Source organism: Athene cunicularia (genome assembly GCF_003259725.1).
Source record: "Athene cunicularia isolate RWA chromosome 3 unlocalized genomic scaffold, athCun1 chr3_part1, whole genome shotgun sequence".
Lineage (NCBI taxonomy): Eukaryota > Metazoa > Chordata > Aves > Strigiformes > Strigidae > Athene > Athene cunicularia.
This window is the reverse complement of record NW_020799097.1, coordinates 75,442,983-75,463,954: the sequence shown is the minus strand read 5'-3', so window position 1 is coordinate 75,463,954 and position 20,972 is coordinate 75,442,983. Positions and strand designations below refer to the sequence as shown.

The following is a 20,972-nucleotide window of genomic DNA, read 5'->3' as shown; positions in this document are numbered from 1 at the left end:
GGCTGAACAGGAGCCAGCAGTGTGCCCAGGGGGCCAAGAAGGCCAATGGCATCCTGGCTTGTGTCAGCAATAGCGTGGCCAGCAGGGACAGAGAAGGGATCTGACCCCTGGACTCGGCACTGGTGAGGTCGCCCCTCGATTCCTGTGTTCAGTTTTGGGCCCCTCACTACAAAAAGGACATTGAATGACTCAAGCGTGTCCAGAGAAGGGCAACGGAGCTGGTGCAGGGTCTGGAGCACAGGTCATATTAGGAGCAGCTGAGGGAACTGGGGGTGTTTAGTCTGGAGAAGAGGAGGCTGAGGCAAGACCTCATCACCCTCTACAGCTCCCTGAAAGGAGGCTGCAGAGAGCTGGGGATGAGTCTCTTGAACCAAGTAACAAGTGATAGGACAAGAGGGAATGGCCTCAAGTTGCACCAGGGAAGGTTTAGACTGGATATTAGGAAGCATTTCTTTTCAGAAGGGGTTGTTAGGAGTTGGAATGGGCTGCCTAGGGAGGTGGTGGAGTCCCCATCCCTGCAGGTGTTTAAGAGTCGGGTTGACATAGCGCTGAGGGATGTGGTGTAGTTGAGAATGGTCAATGTTAGATTAATGGTGGGACTAGATGATCTTCAAGCTCTTTTCAAACCTCGATGAATCTGTGAAATCATATGACCGTACATAAGAATGTCCATACTCTGCTAAAACAAAGTCTCACCTAGTTTAGTATCTTGTCTCTCATCTTTTTCTGCTGAGTAAGTGCAGAAAAAATTTGAGGTTACAGCAATGTCCTGGTTTCAGGTGGGATAGAGTTAATTTTTCTTTTTAGTAGCTAAAGTAGTGCTAGGTTTTGGATTCAGTATAGGATTGGGTATGAGAAGAATGCTAATATTATACTGATGTTTTCAATTGTTGCTAAGAGATCAAGGAGTCTCCATCTCACCATATCCTGTGTGTGCACATGTGTACAAGAAGCTGGGAGGAAGCACAGCCAGAGCACCGGACCCAGATTAACAAATTAAACATTCCATACCGTGTAACTTCATGCTCAGTATATAAAGGAGGGGCAGCCAGCAAGGAGGGGATTCTCTCTTGCTTCTGAGACTGTTGTTTGGGGATCTTGGTTCTTTGGATTGCTAGCTGAGAAGAAGCTGTCTATCAGTCAGTGGGTGGTGAGCTATCACAGTATGAACCCCCTCAGCTGTACTTTCTCTTACTGTTTTATTTTAATTCAATTATTGAACTGGTTTTGCCTCAACATACAAGCCTCCCTTTACCCCTCCAATTCCTCCCCATTGCCCAGGCAGCAAAGGTGAGCAAGTAGCTGCATGGTGTTTGGCTACCAGTCAGGTTTAAACCACAAGATTTCCATTGTTTAAACCACTCACTACTTTCACTACTTTGCTAGACAAAGTAAAATGTAGATAGATGTTTGCAGACAATGTTGTCAATACCTCAAAACAATTCAGTATGAATTGTCCCCCAAACCTTTCAAAACTTCTATTCACAATGCTACATACAAACAGCTGTAAACTGTAGCCTAGTCAACTACTTATAACACAACACTCTGTGCTTCCCACCTAACAAAAGCTTAGGAGTTAATTTTGCAGAAAGACAGTTTCTACCATAGTAGAGATTAAGATGAGTCAATTACCATTCCATTTTAATTTATAAAATAGAGACTTGCTTATACCCAGATGTTCAGGTAATAACTCAAGATTCCCTGATATATACTTTTTCCACTACACTTGATGCTACTCCAGTTTCAAGATAATCTAGATTCTCTTGCCTCTTGATCATTAAGGTTTCTTGCTCACAGCAAACTAACAGGAAAACAAATAAAAGGAAAATACAATACAAGTTAGTTTCTACTAGTGTGGCTTTGATTACAACCCTCCAACCTACAGCTTCTAGCGTCTTTAACAAAATACTTCTTTAATACCAGAAGTCAGCTATTCCATATCCAATTAGCTCAATAACCAGTTAACTATTTACCAGTTTAACTGCTCTAAGAAGAAAATTACATATAATCAAGATTTGATATCAAAGTGATTTAATCAGAGTCAAAGGCTTCAGCCACTTTTCACATTACACTGTGCGTGTCTTAATAGTGTTAAAATGTGCTCAAAGCTGCAACCTTGTATTGAGCACATGCGGAAATATATCCAATATATACTGAATATATTCAGTGTGTAGCCAATAAAAAGCAATGGTATGTATGAAATAAACCTATCTAAAAAATGCATTGCATCAGATACATATCAGTATCATTTTCTGAAAGACTAATATTGCTTTCCAATAATTCTTGAGGCCCTCGGGCATCTAAATTTTCTGTCCTTCAAAATAAAATCATTCTGCTCTTGAAAATAAGAGCATTCCTTTGTTAAGTGAAAAGACTTTTGCAATAAATTACTTCAAATACTTCTTGTTTGTCAAATCTTATATAAAACTTAAGGAAACATTAATCTCTTGTAAAATTCACATTCCCATACATAACCTAGCTAATTGTACCTACACTGTATTTTTCACTTCTGCCAATGTGAAGTGAACATTCTTTACTTAAAAGAAGAGATGTATGCAGGTAAGATTTCAAAGATTATACTCCTGAGTCTCTGGATTACAAAACCCCCATGAACAGGCTTAAAAAGGTGTCAATCTTCAGTGAGGGGTAATTCAAGAAATAACATCTGTTACCTTCAACATTGTCTTTTGAATTTCCTGAAGTGTATTTTCTACTAGGCAGCCTTTAACATTTAATTAAGTAATTAAATCAGTAACTTGCTAAGAGGAGGGGTTTGGGCTTTTTTCCTGTGATGACTTTTTCTTTTTTATACTATTAGCTTTATATACAATTAGTTTAAACTCTTAATCTTTTCAGAGGGTCACTGCTTCAAGACTACCAGGGTTGTAACTCGAGACTTCTGTTTTGTGGGTGAAAGGAAAAAGAGGTCATGGTTCAGAAATTCTTTAATAAAAAATAATACTACTAAAAAAATCCAGCTGTGCAACTTCCCCTGAAATCAAAGTAAGTGGTTACAAACACAATAAATGTTTTACAATTGGAATAGAAAAGCCTATTTTCTGAATAATTCACTACTGAAAAAAAATACTAGCTTATAAGCAACCAAAATTCTTTTCAGTACATCTTATGTTTTACGATGAACCTCTAGGATGGCAAAGAAGTATCAAGCCCCAAGTATACAGGCTTGGGTTCTAAGATAGAGGGTTTTTCTTCACCACACAGACACACAGAAGTCCTCATACAGCTTAGCATGGTACATTCTTCACTGTGTATTAAAACTGCAGTTGTGATATGTTGAACATGTAAGCTCGGTAGTACCCTTTATATGAATACAATTTTTTTCTTAAAGAATAAAAGGCCAATTACTACAGTGGTCAAAAATTAAGTATGAAGAAAGCCTCCCAAGTTTGATGAATCAGTTTGAGAAATCAAACAATGCAGACATGCACACTTATGAGAAAGTGTGTTTAGAGGAAGTGCCACTGTAGAAGATGCTAGATGCTGAAGTTAACTGTTTCCAGGATAACATCTTAAATACTGCATTCTGAATGCCTTAAATTATTTTCTATTACATTTTATAACCTGAATACAGTAGATTCAGGAACGTGCTGTATAGGTGATATCTTAATCTTAGCTGAGCAGCCTGCTCATACAATGACTTTTAATGCACAGTCAAAGAAGTTAATGGCAATTACAAGTGAATGTAACCATCAGTTTGGCAGTCTCCAACAGACTAGTTGACGCTTTTACATGTAAAAGTTAAGAAAGCATAATCCATGATATCCCACAAGCTGAACTGCCTCTTCACACTGCCTCAGTCAGCAAGTTTCTGTAAGTAGAAGTAATTTTAACAGAAAATTACCTATTTAACTATATTTAACTATTTTAACAAATAGTACCCTTAATGATGGATGTTGACAAAGTATTCTGATAATTACAGTTCTAAACGTAAAAGTAAGCATCTGACCTCCAAAAACTCCATTGGCATTGTCAGAAAGAGCATTTTTTTGTTGTTGTTTTAAACAGGATAATTATTCTAGTCACACATGATGTGTATGGACTTGCTCTTTCGCATGCTAATGTCCCAAATCACTTAAAGATTTATTTTTTTTCCTGTTATTCCTAATGGTACTGACAAATACTAAAAACCCACCTTTGCAATTAGTTACAGATTTCTTTTTTAAATTGCCATGCCAAACCATGGCCATGATTTCCCCACACAGATGTATGAAACTGTCAAACAGCTGCAGCATGCTTATGTGTAGAGGCAGGTTTAGAGACAACAGGCCTGAACCATGCAATTTATTCCCAGAAAACAAGAATAATGATTGACGGCTGGTCAGCCTTTCATTCTGAAACACCAAACATCTATCATATGCTAAATATATTCCTTTTCAACATATGTGTCAGAACCATAACTTTATTATTTGTTCACACATAGTACTTTTCACAAAATGTAAAAGTTGAACATTCCATAATTAGGGTAGCAATAATAAGGCTTGCTTAACAAGACACACTACGAAGTCTGTATTATTCAATGTCAGTAGCTTCACTTTATAAGTTAAACTGAATGTTTGCTAAGACTTTCCACTGGCATTCAAAGCGTACCTCATGGTATTTCAGAAACTAAAACTATTAAAATATTACAAACACATAATATTTAATTCTGTACAGCATGTAAGTGTAGAAAAATATCCTGATCACAAGACAGTTAATTTTTTCCACTCTAATCTTCTCCTCAAGCTTTGCAGAAGTACCAAGGATAACTTTTTAATTCCTTTTTAGCCTTACTATAAAAAAACCCAAAAGCGGAGAGTCCAAAGAAATTGAATTATCTACTTACTACAGCTCTGCACCAGTCAAAGGTCAAGATTGGTAGTAACAGAGAGCTTGTCTTTTTGTGAAACCTTACGTAATTGCTGCTTGCAATGTGAACTGTGATGTAGGAACAAGCAAGCTGTAGGTCAGGAACCACAAATCAGTTCAAACTACCTAATACAGAGCAAAGTGCAACAGATTTGATTTTTACTGCAGTCTAAGGCATTGAGTTCTTCAAATTCAGAATTGCATAGCTGCCTGTCTTCCTCTTTGAAATAACCAATTGTAAGAAAAAAATTCTGTGTATCACAATGAGATGCTTCCTCATGAAGTAAAAATGACAGATACCCTCTCTTCACACACAGTTCTAGAGAAGATTCTTGACTAAAAATAGGAAGAAATGTGCAAGTACAATGTAGTTGACCGACTGCCACAAGCCAAGCCTGATGCTGTAAAGCTGCATACCCCTCTAAGTGAGACAATTGCAGTCAATGTGTTCAAGAGCACAGAACTGACTCCCCTACAGGTGTGTCAATGTCCATTTTACAAAATTCATCTAAGACAAGGGGGATGACAAAAAAAGTTTTGCTTATCCATCATTGGACAGTCTTCCCCTGTATAAAGCAGCATTCATTGATAGGTGCGGAAATTGCTAGTTTTCCTCACCACCCAATGAGAGGTGCATTCAGACTAAGCAAAAAAGATTGGTCTTAATACAGTTACACATTCATTAGCTTTTGATGAATGCCTGCTACCCCTCTCCCCTCTCCAGTAATCTCCTTCAAGTACCTCCAGGCTCTAAATCACAGCATTCTCCTTAACTAAGATTTTGCTTTTAAATTTGTCTAAAGCTGCCTAGAGAGATGTTCTGATGATCTGACAACTGAGCCTCTGATACAAACAACTTGAGGATTTCTCTTGCTTTCTGGAGGAAATCTGTCAGCAAGTTTCAAGATTTGGTTCTAGTTCAAGTGATCTAGCCATGTGGTAGATTTCTAATATATTACTTCTCTTCATAGGCTTTTACAGGAGAGTAAAATTTACTACAGAGCAAGTCTGGATGGTTTATTTTCCAGCATGTCAGTCTTCATATTTTCTCTTGGATTCTGCAACCACTAGCAAGGTAGAAAAAGAAAAAAAGCGTATGACAGCTTACTCTAGGAGATAGTATTTAGAACCATGTAGCTGTCACATTACAGATTGACATTGGCTTAGTAACTAATTCCCTTGCACATTAAATAAGGTTTCTTTTATAACTACCACTGGGCAACCAGGGTTGGAGATATAAAATATACTTACAAAATATACACAAAAATTAACCTACATTCCTTATCGCCTCCCAATTTCAAAGCAATTCAGTCATATACTGGAATAATCTTGAATACTCACTTTTCTAAATAATGCTGACCCTAGATGAAAGAAAAGGGGTTTAAAAAACAATTAGCATAGCCTAACTTTCCATAAGAATACTATTACTGCTGTATTTTACACTTTAAAGTGCATTAGCGTTTTGAAGTAGAACCTGCAAAGAAGCTCCTTCAAAAATAAGAGAAAATTATCATTAGAAGGTACTGACTCCAAAAAGTTGGTCATGTTGCACTGCAAGACTAAAGAGTTCATCTGTAAGTATAATTCATCAGGAAAAGAGGCAAGAGCCAATAGCAAGAGGTGTACTTCCCAAATGGACAGATGTTACTCGTTCTTACTTTAGTCTGTTTGTGATCATCAAGTCTTGAGTAGAGCTTTGAAATCTTTATTTTCCAGAAGAAACACCTTATTGGGATACATCACAAACTCCAACATAATTAATGATTATTAAATTCTTTCTACTGCAGCAACAATGGTGTAGCAACAACACACTCAATCTGAAAAAGATGAAATACTGACTAATATCAATCACCTCAGGAGAGGAAAAGAGCTATAGAAAGATTACAAATGGATGACATGAAAATAGGTTTTATCAAGAAAATTATTTGGTACTCAACACTGGTTTACAACCAATATTATACTATTTGGTATTCAAATATATTACACAATTTAATATCGAACACTAACTGCAGTATTATCTCGTGAAATCATCAATGGCCAAGTATTCTGTGCTCCAAAAATATTAAACAACAGTCAACTCTGAAGAGGTAATGGGCATTAAAGTGCAGACTGAATCAGTCTGTGCCTTTTAACGTATACAAAGGTCTCGCTAATCTGCCATACAGAGCTTGCCCTTGTGGAAGACAGCTTTCCTTTTCTTACTAAACTTCAAAAAAAAACAGGTGACTCATATTCAGGTCTCAGCTCCTCCAAGATTTTTCTCAAAGACAGAAGCCCAGTAAGACACACTGTCTATTTTCATTTGACAGCTAAAAAAAAAAATTGGGGGGGGGGGAAGAATTGGGGAAATCTGTTCAAAAATACCACTTCCCCAGAAAATAAACAATAAAGCTATCTAGAGAGATGTCTCCCCACAGAAGAGGACAGGTTCTGAAGCACAGTGGTGGGAGGTCATGGGCATTAGACATACCAGCTGTCTACACATGTTTGTGGCAACCTGTTCTAGGTGACCATGCTTCAGGAGGGGTGTTTGACAAAAGAACCTCCACAGGTCCTTCCCAACCACCACCATTCTGTGATTCTGTAACAGACATTTCAAAAACTCCAAGACCTACATGAACGTTGAATGGATAGGTCAGAACGCATAGTGGTGACCAACAACATTGCAGACAACGTGCTTATCCCAAGCTAGCAGCTGAGAGTGACGAAGGACATGGTACATGCACATGTACTACACTGGTCGGTGGTGTGTACGTGCCTGCCCTGCTGATAGCATAGAAACAGAATGTCTTTGGGAGCTGGACATTTTCAGTGGGACCTAATATAAAAAGCATTCAAAGAATGAAGGCTCTACAGCTCTAACAAAACTGCACTTGTCAGTCACGTCCTAGAAGATGGCTACCATACCTGATACAGAATTCACTGGGCCATGTTGATTTCTGTTCAGGCTAGTATGGACAAGGACAGGGAAGGACGGAGTCAAGGAGATTATGACATGTGGGCCAAGGAACACACAGCAATTTCAAGAAATCTGAAGTAAAGTTTACTATTTTAAGTGCATTCGAGAACACTTCCAGGGAAATGGATCTCTTCAGAAGAAAAACTGAGGCCTTGGATGCAGTTTTTTGCTTTCTTTTTACACACACTACTTCTGCTGTCCACAAGTATAGCTACTGTTAACACAACTAACTGTGCTTTTCCACATGGCAAAACCAATCTGCAAAACTTAAGGATGTATTAGAGCATTATTGTTAATGACTATCTTAAATATACATACGTTCGCTACTAACAGCGAGACGTTATTTCTGGACCATTAAGCTTGGGCCTCAATCTGTACTTACAAGCTTGCTGAAGAATAGATGTCTAAATGTTTTCACTTATAATATCTATGAACATAAATGAACCAGAACTAACACTTCTATTCAGAAAAAAATTACATAACCTAACTCCTGATGAACTACCCTGGCCCACAATTACCACTTAAAACAAAGAGAGAGCAGCAATAAACTTAAATTCTGCCCATAAATGAAGATAAGAACGTATATTGATAAAAACATCTTTTTAAAACCATGTTTAAATAGGAAAAAAGCTGAATGAACTTTTAAGTACTCACTTTAAGGAATAAGTACTTCTTTTCGGAATTAACAGCTTGAGAATTCATTCCTTGCAAACTAAATTTTAGTATATTCCACATAATGAAGATTTACTTTGTTACACACGTAATGAGAAGTCTTAACGTCTAATTAATCTATCAGCCAAAAAGTGGTAGCTTAAGAATAGATTGAATAGTCTTCTCTTATAAAAACTAGGTAAAGCTTGCAAACTCTTAAAGGGAAGCAATATTTGTACTAAATTTCCTGCTCCTGGATATCTTTTCTTTTCTTAAACAATAGTATAGGATATGTAAAACTTTGTCTACTATTAACAGTCACAAAGTTATGTAATTAAGATTGTTCACGTATTGGCAACCATACATTTTGTTTCGAAATACAGCATTCACACTCACACAACTTGGTATGCTGGGTGAAGCACATCTCCAAGTTACAGAAAATCTGTATTTCAAAATCCTGTACAAAAATATCAACTCTGCAAGTTCTATTTGCCTATTTATAGTTTAACACAGCATAACAGTAGGATTCATTACATGTTAAATGTCTGCCCAGCCAAGAGGCAGAAGGAATTCAGTACAAATGATGTTGGTTTTTTTTTAAAAAAAAAATAAAAAAATTCAAGCATTTAAGACACTATCACCCTTTTAATTCTACAGAACCTAGACAAGAAAAAGATCTCTAGGTTATGATAGATCTTTGCTCTAAAGGTGGCAATCTAAACATTGAAAATAGCTACAGGTAGAATAAGTGAAAGTGTGGTGACAGTATTACAGCAAATAACAAAAGCAGAAGATATCAAATGAAGTCTGGAAGAGAGATGGTCAAGCTCTGGAAAGTCACATTTTTAACTGGGTGGATGCTAGCTTTCCATTTTACTTGTTATGTGCTACATATGTATCAACAGAATGTACTAGGTGGCTGATCAGATAAGGAAGAGGGGGTCCTTCTAAAAAGAAAGAACCAAAAATATACTTTAGTAATGAAGAGGAAAAGAGTACTCTTAAGCACACATTTCAAAACTGCAGTGGAGATGCTGGTGCAACTTCAGCAGCAGAAACCTAGAGGTAGAGGGAATTAGAGGTAGAGGGAAACAGCTAGAAAATAAATCTGCAAAAATAAATTACTTCCAGGAGTTACCACCAGAGCAACTTGACATTCAGGAAGGCTTTATTCTGAAAGCGCAGTTTCCGTATTTATATGGGCAGAGTAAGTATATTACAGGACAGGTCTTGGAACAGCCCTAACTACATTGGAACTCCACCTGAACACAAAATAAATCCAGAAACATAGTGCTTCCTGGTTCACTCAGACAGAATTCACTGCCAGAAACACATTAAATGTTTTTTCCAACCCATACTACTTGAACAAATCACTATTTTGGTACTACAATAAAAGAAACTTACTAAGAACACCTTTAAGGTTAACAACTCTTCCTTAGAAAAAATACATTTTGTTTTTTTACCTTTACCTTGTGAAACACGACACAATTATAAATTAGTTATTACTGAAGAATACTTTATAACTGCTAGTTAGAAACCCAATCCCAACTGCACCATAATAGAGCATGCACATTTAGCTTCTTTCAATAGGTTGTGTTACTTACTAAGTCTGTAAAAAACACAGGATAATGAAAATGCATGTAATAAGAACAAAACAAATAAGATTAAGAGAGACATAAGCTTACCCTCTGTTAGGAAACAAAACTATGCATCTGAAACTACACTACCCTTTCAAGAGCTTACCTTCTTTTTGTCCCTCATAGAGCCCTTCCCTCGGACCATTATCTTGCATCCTGTTTCTGCCTCAAGCTGTTTAGCTGTTAGTCCTCTGGGCCCAAGGATTCTTCCAACAAAGTTAAACTGAGAGGGGGGGGGAAAAAAAAAAAGATTATTTGTATAAGAGCAAGTAATTAAAAACTAACTTAAAATTTAACAAGATGTAGTTCTGTCTCTAAAATATCATGGTTTATCCATTTAGAGTACAACACTAAATACCCGAGGCTAAAGAATGAGGTAAGCACTATTTTCATACATTTGGTACCTGTGCGATCCCTACTGCACTGGGGGATACCAGGTTTCAGGTGAAAATAGGTTTTGAAGTTTAACATCCAGTAGTGTAGGACAGTGGTAGTCCTAATTTCCTCCTCTTTAAGATATATGAGCTCTTACAGAAACTACACACCACCTCCCCTCACCACTAACACGACCAGACATGCTCATTAGTAGTCCAACAACGTGCATCACATCACAGAAACACACAGGTTCTTGTTGCACGACCAGACATAGACACAACTTCTATGTGGTGGCACCGACTGGGTGCCAGCTGTAGGTCCAGTCCCATAATGACACAGGGCCTTCAGGAAAGGCCCCTACGCCCACTATTCATTTGCTCTCTGCCTACAGCTAGGGAGCCTGCTGAAAACATGATTTTTCATCCTTTCATGCTGTTCTAGTGGGCTCAATCTGGACAGTGCGTGGCTTGCCGGCCACCCACATCTACAGGAACTCTTCTTTATCTACCCATGCCACAGAATTTACTTCAGAAAAAAAAACTGAGCCCTGTTATGTATCCAATTTAGGTTTCATGGGCAACATTGCTGGAAAACATTCTTTTTACCATATATATACATATCTCCTAAATGTATGCATATATATGTATGTTTATATAAAGACACATGACAAGAGCACATAATTTTTTGTAAGTTGTATCCTTTGCACAATTGTGCATACAGATAGAACAAGTATTTAATGTTTAACTGGTTAACTTCAATAATAGTAGACAAACCTCCAGCCTACACTTAACAGTTACATTGCCATTTAGCCATATATAGTGTTATTTCCTAGTTATTTTCCAGGGGTTTTTTTCCCCCTTTAATTATTTCCAATCACACATTCTGGACATTATGACATAAATAAAGCACTAAGTGAAGGCAGCAATAAGAACATACAGCAGTACTCTGACAACTTTGTGCAAAGATGAAGCACCAGGCTCAAAGGATACATGACCCTAAAAATTTCAGACTGAAGATTAAATTCAAAAAAAAAAAGAACAGGAACTCTGCAGTAAGGACAGAAGTCTGGATGTTTTAGATCTTGATAAACAAAGCTGCTCAATGGAATTATGAAGAAGTTGTTGGCTTTCATTTCCTTAGCTAATTAGAATTGGTTTTGAGTACTAGAACTCAACATATTTGAAATTCTTATGAAACTACAAAGGCCAGCAATGATTTAGGAGCGAGGAAAAATTCTGAACACAAGCAAATTAAATTTCTTCAACAAAAATAACTGTGTTTCACAACAGATAAACTGTTCATGGGGAAGATACACTCCAAAAATTATTTAGTATTCCAACCTCAAAAACCAAAGACGTATTATGAAGTCTGAAACAACTGTCAGGGGAAATAAATAAAGATTAAATGCACTTGTGAATGCAGACACAAACTGTGAATCATAGGAAATTAAGGAGGATTCACTAAGACTGGATAAAGCAATGAACCAGCTACAAGTGATAAAGTTCAGCCTTGAAATATTGTCAAAATCCTGCATTTGTTATGCATTTCATGTTCAATACCAAAATCATACCCCTATCTTACATAAACAGCATCTTACTTGCCTTTTTCCACAACCACCCTTCCTGCACACTGTAGCTTTAGTTATCTATCCTATTTCACTGGTAAAACTAAAATATTGCAAGCCAGACTTTAAACCACTCTTCTAACCAACACACAAGGTGACTATCATTACATTCTCTATCTCCCAAGTGAAACAGCAGCCTCTAATATTTTATTAACCTGGATCATGATTAAAAGTATAATCAAACTATATGATAATTTGGATAAAAAAATTTAAATAAAACAACGTATGATACAAAAAAAAACCCAACAAACCCATAAAACATGAGTTTGTATTATTCTCAAGCTTGCAACTTTATTCATGTTGTTTAAATGCTACTTAGAATTGTGGCTTCTAGTTGAGAAATTGTTAACAAACTGCAATACGTTCTGTTAAATGTTAAGCCAGTTTCTTTTCCAGCTACTCCCAGAATGTTCTCCTTATAAAAGAGCCTTCATGAATTCTTCCAAGACAGCTCAACCCCCTGTCTTTTCTTTCAAAACTGTATGCATTATTAGCATCTTGAATCTTTTTGGATCAGTCTTCTAAAATTCTGATAATTCCTATTACTTCTCTTGAGTCCTCCTATTTGTTAGTTTCTTAATGCAGGATGCCTGGACAAGGCAATACTTACACTGAGACCTCAATAAGGTTAATTTTTATAACTTAAAAACTGCATTCCTATTAACACATCCCAGCTTCTTTCCCACCTCAAAAAATTCAGTTCTTATGGTTGGTTCAACATTCGCTGACCCCAGATACTCTGCTCCATTACCTCTGCCTTGCCAGTTCTTTCCAGTTTCATATTCATATGCAACTTGTACACCCTCCTACAACAACACATTGCTCTACATTTGTGTAATGAATTCCACATTGTTGACTTCAGGCACACTAATTTCAAGACAGTTTTGAATTTTAACAGTCTTTAAAGGCATTTGGTATGACTTAATTGTTTTCTAAGCATACTTTCTATCCCAATCAAGTTATTCCTGAATGTGTTAGAGATCCAGGCTGAAAGAGAACTCTGCAAGACCCCATCTGAGGTGCAGTCTAATTGAGTCATCAGTAATCAAGTATCATTGCTTAAACTACTTACTACTTTAACAAATGTTTCCTAAGATTTTGTAGAGACAGATCATCATCAGTATTCAGTTCCTCAGACTACAGTCTCAAAAGTCCTAGCTGAGAATAAAACAATTCTCTCGTGAAGGGATTAGGTAGTGACCAGCAGACCCCACCTAGGGAACATAGTGTAGACTAAGCCATCTAGTTCGACAGTCTCAAAAATTTTATCAGAATCCAACTATCAGCAGCTACTTCTCCTTTTACCTGCCAGGCCAGCTATATTACCAAGCAAAATTATCAGAACCATATACATATGACAAATTCAAAAGACCACATCTTACTCAAGATTTCTCATGCTCTCTTTCCTATACTCTCACCCAATCACACTCTTGTTCTCCATTGCCTTGTACTTCCTTACAAATAACACATCTATACTCAGGAATACTGCTTGCTCTGACATCTGTACAGAGCCAAAGTTAGGAATATTACCCTGTAATTTCTAATAGATTTTCTGACTCTTCACTTGTCTAATTCTCTAGGATTCACCTCACCCCCAGTGAATTCTTAGAAAATAAGCAGTGGTGGTTCACAAATCAGTCTGACAAATTAGAGACTGCATTACTTTGAAGGTATCCAACCTCACACATGCTGGAATCAAGAGAATATGTTAAAAGTAGAAGTTACCCATGCCAAGATTAACTGCTCCTACATCAACTACACAGAAAAATGAATCAAATACTTCATTTTCCTTTATCAAGTTAGTCTCTCCTTCCCCCAAAATTAATGTATCGCTATAGTCAATATATTTTTATATGTCTAACATTTTCACTTACAGCATTATTTTCATGGTTTTTTAAAAGAGCTGAACTAGATTTTAATTTTGTGTTCTCAAATCCTCCTATACAAACTCAGATTCAGAACTCAAGAAACAACCTCCAGAATAATGTGTCTGACAAATAAACACAAAAGCACCCTATGCACCACCTAGAATCCTTTACATTTACACCTGTAAGTATATAACATACAATACTCGTAAAAAGCCAAGAATCAGAGCATCTAGTGAAGCTCAGATGCTGAAGTTTTGTTGTGTTGTTTGGGGTTTTTTTATGAAATTCCAACCAGTTACACCATGTTGTTCTCCCTTTCTGCCTGTTTCTCTCACTCCCATTCCCTTAGTTTGCTAAACTTACAAGCCTGAAGTTCCCATCATGTGCAAAACACAGACCAGCAAGGTCCTGTACTAAGACAATTGTTGCTTTTCTTTGAGAAGATGCCCAAAATACACACTTAAGAAGAGACAGACAGCATATGTTGTGAGACTCTGTACATAAGAATCTCTGTTACTGAAGGTGATTAAGCAGTAACAAATCTATTAGGAAAAACGTTGCTCTAAATACTAATGTTTGCACATACTCTAGGATATTAATGATTACTCTGAAGCAACTAACACTCCCAAGAGCTGAGAAAATTTCTATATGGTGTCCTACCTAACAAATCCACAGCATCAGAAATTTCCTGATAAAAACAGCTTGTACTCCCTATGCATAGAACAACTATTTCTCAAGCAGACCAGATGCTTTTAATCCTTCTATGCCTCACCAGCCCCTACAACCCACAACAAAAGCAGTAAATGAAAATAAGAATGAACTGTGCTAAAGATTCAAAGCTGCTGATTAACAAGAGGTTGCAAAGAAGGGTGTTTGATTTTTACAGTATATGGGAAATACAGTGTTTAAGAAATTTTCCATACAAATTAAAATCCAAGAAACTTGAGGGAGTCCAGTAGTACTATTACTGTGCCTTTTGTATTTTGTGTTCTCCTTTGAAACCTGAAAGTAAGATATGGCAAGATCTAATTTAGCTGACCAAAAAAATTCTTTCCTTCATTATTGGAGAAGAATTTGAAAAAATCTGATCTGATTAAAATATCCAAATCTGCAAGAAAGATCATTAGCACATGCATTTGGTTAAACAATTATTTTGCTCAATTAAAATTAATTTATTCTAGTAACTTATTAGCAAATGTGCCAATGATTTACTATACACAGAATTTGCAGAGCTAGTTACTTACCACTGGAAAAAAGCCGAAACAAGCTATTCTTACAGTCTAGTTCAACTGAAGAAAATCAAGAAAAGTCTTTGAAAGCTTTTATGTTCCTCAGATATGATGAGTATTTCAGTACAAGCATTTTATACACAGCATAAATATTAAGGGGAATCTCAGAAAAAAAATGTAGTTCCTCATTATACCAAAACCAAAAGATACTCTATGCTTCATGTTGATTTCAACTAAAAAAACAACTTTAAAACACAGTAATAAACATTTAAATTCAGCAAACATTCTAAACACAAAACCCAGCTCTTCCTTTACCTAAGATCCACAACACTTGCTCTGCAGTATGCTTAGGTTTCTACTACTAATCTGGCATTTGGTCTCACCTTCTGATCTCCAATTTAGAAAAATCACATAAATCCTGTGAATTCCTTAAAAACCCACTGTAATTACTACAACTGAGTACTTACAATCATAAATGCTCGCTCTTGATGACATTAACTCTTAACTGCCTGTAGAAATCAGCTTCAGTATAGTTATGCCACACATAAAAAATGTTCTCCATTTTGAGATCACCTTTACATATCATGAAATCCTTTTGGTTTTTTTAACCTAACGACACAGAAACTTCAGATGACTTCTACAGCAGTTTGAAAAAGGCTTAGCCAGTTTTTTCCAATTACTGTGTTTTATTTTACAGTTCAGTGTTAGACATAACTCTGCTGGCTGTAAGTGGATTTTCATGAAAACAGAAAACTTCCTTTTATTCACCCTTCCCATACCCATATCATCTTTCAGATTGTATACTAATATATTAAAATAAAGCACCACCAACACATGGTTCAAAATGTCCTGGCATTTTAGTTTGCTTTTTAAAGACACGGCGAACAGCATTTCCTGCTCACTTCACTTTCGTATGCTTTTCCCCAAATAAAAAGCAGCTGAAAACCAAGACTATGCACAGTTCAGTAGTTAAAATACATCAAGGTTAAGAAGCAACTGAAAACTGAATGCTATAATGGAGAACATCTGGTAGTTTTAATCTTAAGCAGCAATGCTAACAGACAGTTTAGTAATTTTGGAGGGAACCTTCTGTGTCTCTGGATCCTAACAGTCCTATTCCAAGACCATTTGCGATATAACTTAATCTGACAGAGTTACAGGCTAAAGTACTAACTGTAGAAATGAAGTAATGAAGAGACACAAAGGAACCGCAGCAAGAAGAGAAAGGCATTAAAAAAAATAATTGTTGTTTGTTAAATGTGAGTACTTTTTGTGAGCAAGATTAACATTACTTCTAAGTATTAATAAATTTCTTAAAGTTACCATTACATTTATTTTCATGGATGTTTTTGATGAAGAAAAGCAGTTAATGCATTTAATTGAAACATATTTAAATGAAGACTTAAATTGGAAATACTACTGTAGAAAATTTAAAAAAATAGCACTATGCTAACAAAACATGTCATAAATACTCAGAGCACAAGGCTCTGAAGCCAACAAAAGCTTTCACTGACCCACAAAAATTAGCAGTTTTGTTGGGTGGTGGATTATTTAATTTTCTTTTTAAAGGAACACATTGTTTTATGATATGGGTAGTATAGTTATTTTTCCATAAAACATTTCTGCATTTACTAGAAATATCTTGAATTGCTTTATGCTGAGTTGTAGATAATCATAAAAAACAGATACAGATCTGACTTTTAGAAAAAACTATTTTTTTGAAAGCCTTTAATTTGAAACAAGAATAAAACTATTTGAGGTATTGGAAAACAAAATATAGCATATTAAACCTTATGAAGGTAAGATCGTATAATTTCAGTTAGGTAATTTAGTGTTTAATAAAGAAAACAGAACTTGTAGCAAAACATTATAGATAGGTAGCTTTGAGATTACTTTTTCAGAAGCTTAATCTGAAACATTTTATAGGAGAATAGAAATAACTTAATGGGCAATTTACCCTCCCTTACACTGAATATGTTTTCTAGCAGTAACAGTTTCTAGTATTTATTCAATTAATGTATCATGACCAAATATCTATTTTCACAGTGACAATTTTGTCACAAAGTTGGCTTTATTTTGGGGGTTTTGTTGTTTTTTTTTGTTTTTGTTTGTTTTTTCCAAGAGCAGCTGTAGTAATCTACATTCGTGTATGAATATATACAAACACACACACAGATATACTTTTAAGAAAACATCTACACCTTTTTCCTTTACTCAAAATGACCACGAATAAATTTGCCACCAAGTGTAAGATAACAGCAGGAATCAATTAAAGACATTGCCTTTCAGTTCACATTTACAGCCCTCCCCCTCCATTTTTTCAGTCAAAATATTTTCTTGAAATACTTCAAACTATTGCCACTATCTCATACAGTGCAAAGATGATACCACTAGATTTTTGATAGGTGGCAATTAAGGAAATAGAAAGTCTCTTTTTCTATGAACAGAAAACCTCAGATATCTTTCATGCCTTAAGAATTTCCAGTGATTCAACACCACACTCACCACAAAAACCAGCTACACAGCTGTTGTTGAGGAAAAGCTGTAATAATAACTGCTACCAAATAAAAACAAGTGCATCTCATACACTGATTAGTGACCACACCACAGATTAACTGAAAACAAAGAATTTTACATATTAGAGCCACTTGTACACATTTAAGAAATTAAGTGTGAAAAGAATATTTCAGGAGTAAAATACTTCTGAAATTGCAAAATCTTTCATTAACTGCATTAGCATGTATTCTGAGGATTAAATATGCTCCCGTGGAATCTGGCAAGTATTTTGCATAGTTAAGAAAAACAGACTATGTACATGAGATTTTAGAGGGAGAGGAGGCTCGCAAAGCAGATGGTATTATGATTGTCCCTATAGTGAATACAGACAATAGTAACCACATATAGAAGTTGATTTTCATATACACACTAACTTTAGATAGTTAAGACTGTTAGTGACAACAGTTAAGTTGTTTCCTGAAGTCTTTTCCAAGACCACCTACTGGTAATAAAAGAGAGGCTGCAGACAACAACGCACAAGAAACATTCCCTCCATCCTTAACACAGTCTCTCTTCTAAGCAAAGTAACCAACTAAATGCCAAAGTACTTATGTAGGGAATACCAGCATGACATGTATTATCTACTTGTATCAGATATATTCACTTGCATTCACTGGGTGTATCTGACATACACTATTCTAATACTATCAAAGTTAAATGAGAACTATTGAAGCATCTAAGTGATGAAGCTAAGTAGTAAATTAGAAAAGCTGTGTTGTAAGAAACTCACATAAATTATCACAAAATAATTTCTTCATCACTTAAACACAAAACCAAAAGCATTAAGGTATCAAAGAACAAAATACAGAGTATCAACTCTCATAAAGTTAGAATCTGTTATATTTGCAATTAGATACTTTTGTGCTGGATTAAACAAAACCAGAACCCATAGGACACCATCTGAAATATTCTTGAGATTACTTCAAGTGTGAGAAATTTAATCCCAACACTTAATAAAAGGGTTATTACATTTAAAAATACTTAAAGTAGTTCAAATTCTCTAAAATTTGAGCAATCACAAAGAGCAAAATCTTTATCACTGGTGAAAAAATGAGATAATGAAAATAATTTTCTTAGTTTAGTAAGTGGCCAAGCATAATTTTCAGTGCATATGTAATTCACTGACTGGTTCCATCTTTATTTAGTTCATTGTATACTTTTTTAACACAAATTATGGCTATTTTTTTTCTGGTTCCTAATTCAGTTACCATAATCTCTTTTCAACATAAAAGCCATAGCGTAACTCATCCTGTTATGGACAAGAACTGATAATTACTTTGGAGTAAGACAAGCTTAGTCTTGTTAAAAAACTTCTGTAAAATATTTATTAATACAAAACTAAAGGATATGAACATAATTGCAATATAATACTAAACCACAGTATTTTGGGAGCAGAACAAAGTTAACATTCAGTGGTTTGAAGCCTGTGATGCATTATACAAAATATCAGGATTCAGAGGAATATGAAAATAACATATTAGTGCAGAAGTTTCGCATATTCTACATCTCAGAGGTTACAATTAAAAACTCAGCTAGTAACAAAGAGTAAATGAGCTCTCTCCATATAAATATCTTCATTACTCTTTCCCAGATCTACATTTAACCTAGGTATTAAATAATGCAGTTATTTTGGTAACATTTTAAGTTCCTTTAAGTTAGATAGGTTTTTAATTCTTTTAAGCACAAATTCTTATGTCAATTGCAACAGTATAGACCTCATGAGATGTACAGTTTTTCACGCTCACTAGTGAGCACGGGGGGCAGGGTTGAACACTTTAGATCTCAGTTCTAAGTACTGGGGTATTTATGTTGCATGGCATGCATCAGTCCTCCATGATGTTTAATCTCTAACTCACCTCATCTAGAAAGCTAGAAAAATGGCATCAGTACAATTCAAACACCGAATAGTTATCATTATGTTCAGAATTAAAACCTCTTGAATGAACATGCACATGCTGCAAGCCAGTTGGCTGACAAGAACTGAATATAATATTTAGCATTTGTTGGTCAGTTAGTAAACAGACCTTGCCTATATAGAGATTGCACAGTCTTTTAAGTAAGAAAGTTGACTTAGAATATCTATGTTTTCTGGTAAGGCTTTAATAATAAGACAGTAAAGAATCCACAATGAACAGTAACAGCTCATTCTTCCTGTGAGATTAAGAATTGCAGCTTTCCCTCTTGGACACCATCAAAATGTGCTTTCGTGATTTCAAGGACAGATTACCATAATAAACAGTTTGTTCTACCTTAAGAACTGCTCATTTATTACTGTTTCTTATTAGAAGTTCTTTGAGTAACGTTAAAACAGGTGGTACAATAAATAAGAGATTTTAGGATTTTTTTAATACTAAAAATCAGCGTGGTTTTTGTATTTCATTTTTCTTTTTCACTTGGAAGTAATTCTATTAGTTACAAGCATCACAAGTATCACACTCTGCAAAGAGTAACCCTGAGCTCTAGTCAACGATAAACTTCTCTTTGCTAGTACCTATATACTGGCAACATAACATTATTTAAAAAATTAAAACCTGCTTCAAATTGTGTTCTGGAGTATGTCAAAATAAACAGCACACCACGTAATTTCAGATAGAAAACTAAGGTGGTTTTAATTGGGTGATAAATTTTAATACATATATTGCTTGCTACAATAAAAACGAAATTGTTTTTATGAAGCAGTACTGTACAGTTAAAGCCCCAAAACAGCACAGCAACATTAAAGAACATAATCGTTTTAAAATAAAAATATCAACTTATTCCATTTAAAGAAAGCACAACTCTGCAAAGTTAGTTTTATTGTTAGAGCTGACTTGCCAATTACCAGATTATTTACATTAGTTTCTGACTGAGCAGAGTATCAGCCGCTGGTGAACTTTCAAAAAGCTCAGAATCTTTTTCTGATCGCTGCAGCTATAAACTAGGCAAACCAGATTATCTGTGTGATGTCAATAAAACACAGCTTTACTCAGATGACTGCATCCTAATGCTTAAAATGCTCCTTTAAAAAAAAGGGCAAAAAGTAAAAATGCATTTTAAAGTATAGCTGGGATTTAGAATGAATTACTAAATCCTTTAAATCTACATTATTCACCTCTAATATCCTCTTCGCTGAAGGCTTTGAGAGCTTCTTTAACTGACAAACAGCTTTACAAAACCCCATGTAAATACAATGGAACAGATCTATAAAAAAGGAAAGGGGGGGGGGGG

General features: G+C 35.6%; 1 protein-coding gene across 1 annotated transcript in view; it reads right to left on the bottom strand.

Annotated features, from left to right (window-relative positions):
• The window catches only part of QKI (QKI, KH domain containing RNA binding), a 123,158-nt gene that overhangs the window by 84,318 nt on the left and 17,868 nt on the right, over positions 1 to 20,972 (bottom strand). Inside the window, exon 2 of the mRNA XM_026845707.1 lies at positions 10,220 to 10,336. Within this exon, the coding sequence (XP_026701508.1) occupies positions 10,220 to 10,336 (117 nt within the window). The remainder of the gene's footprint in view (positions 1 to 10,219; positions 10,337 to 20,972) is intronic.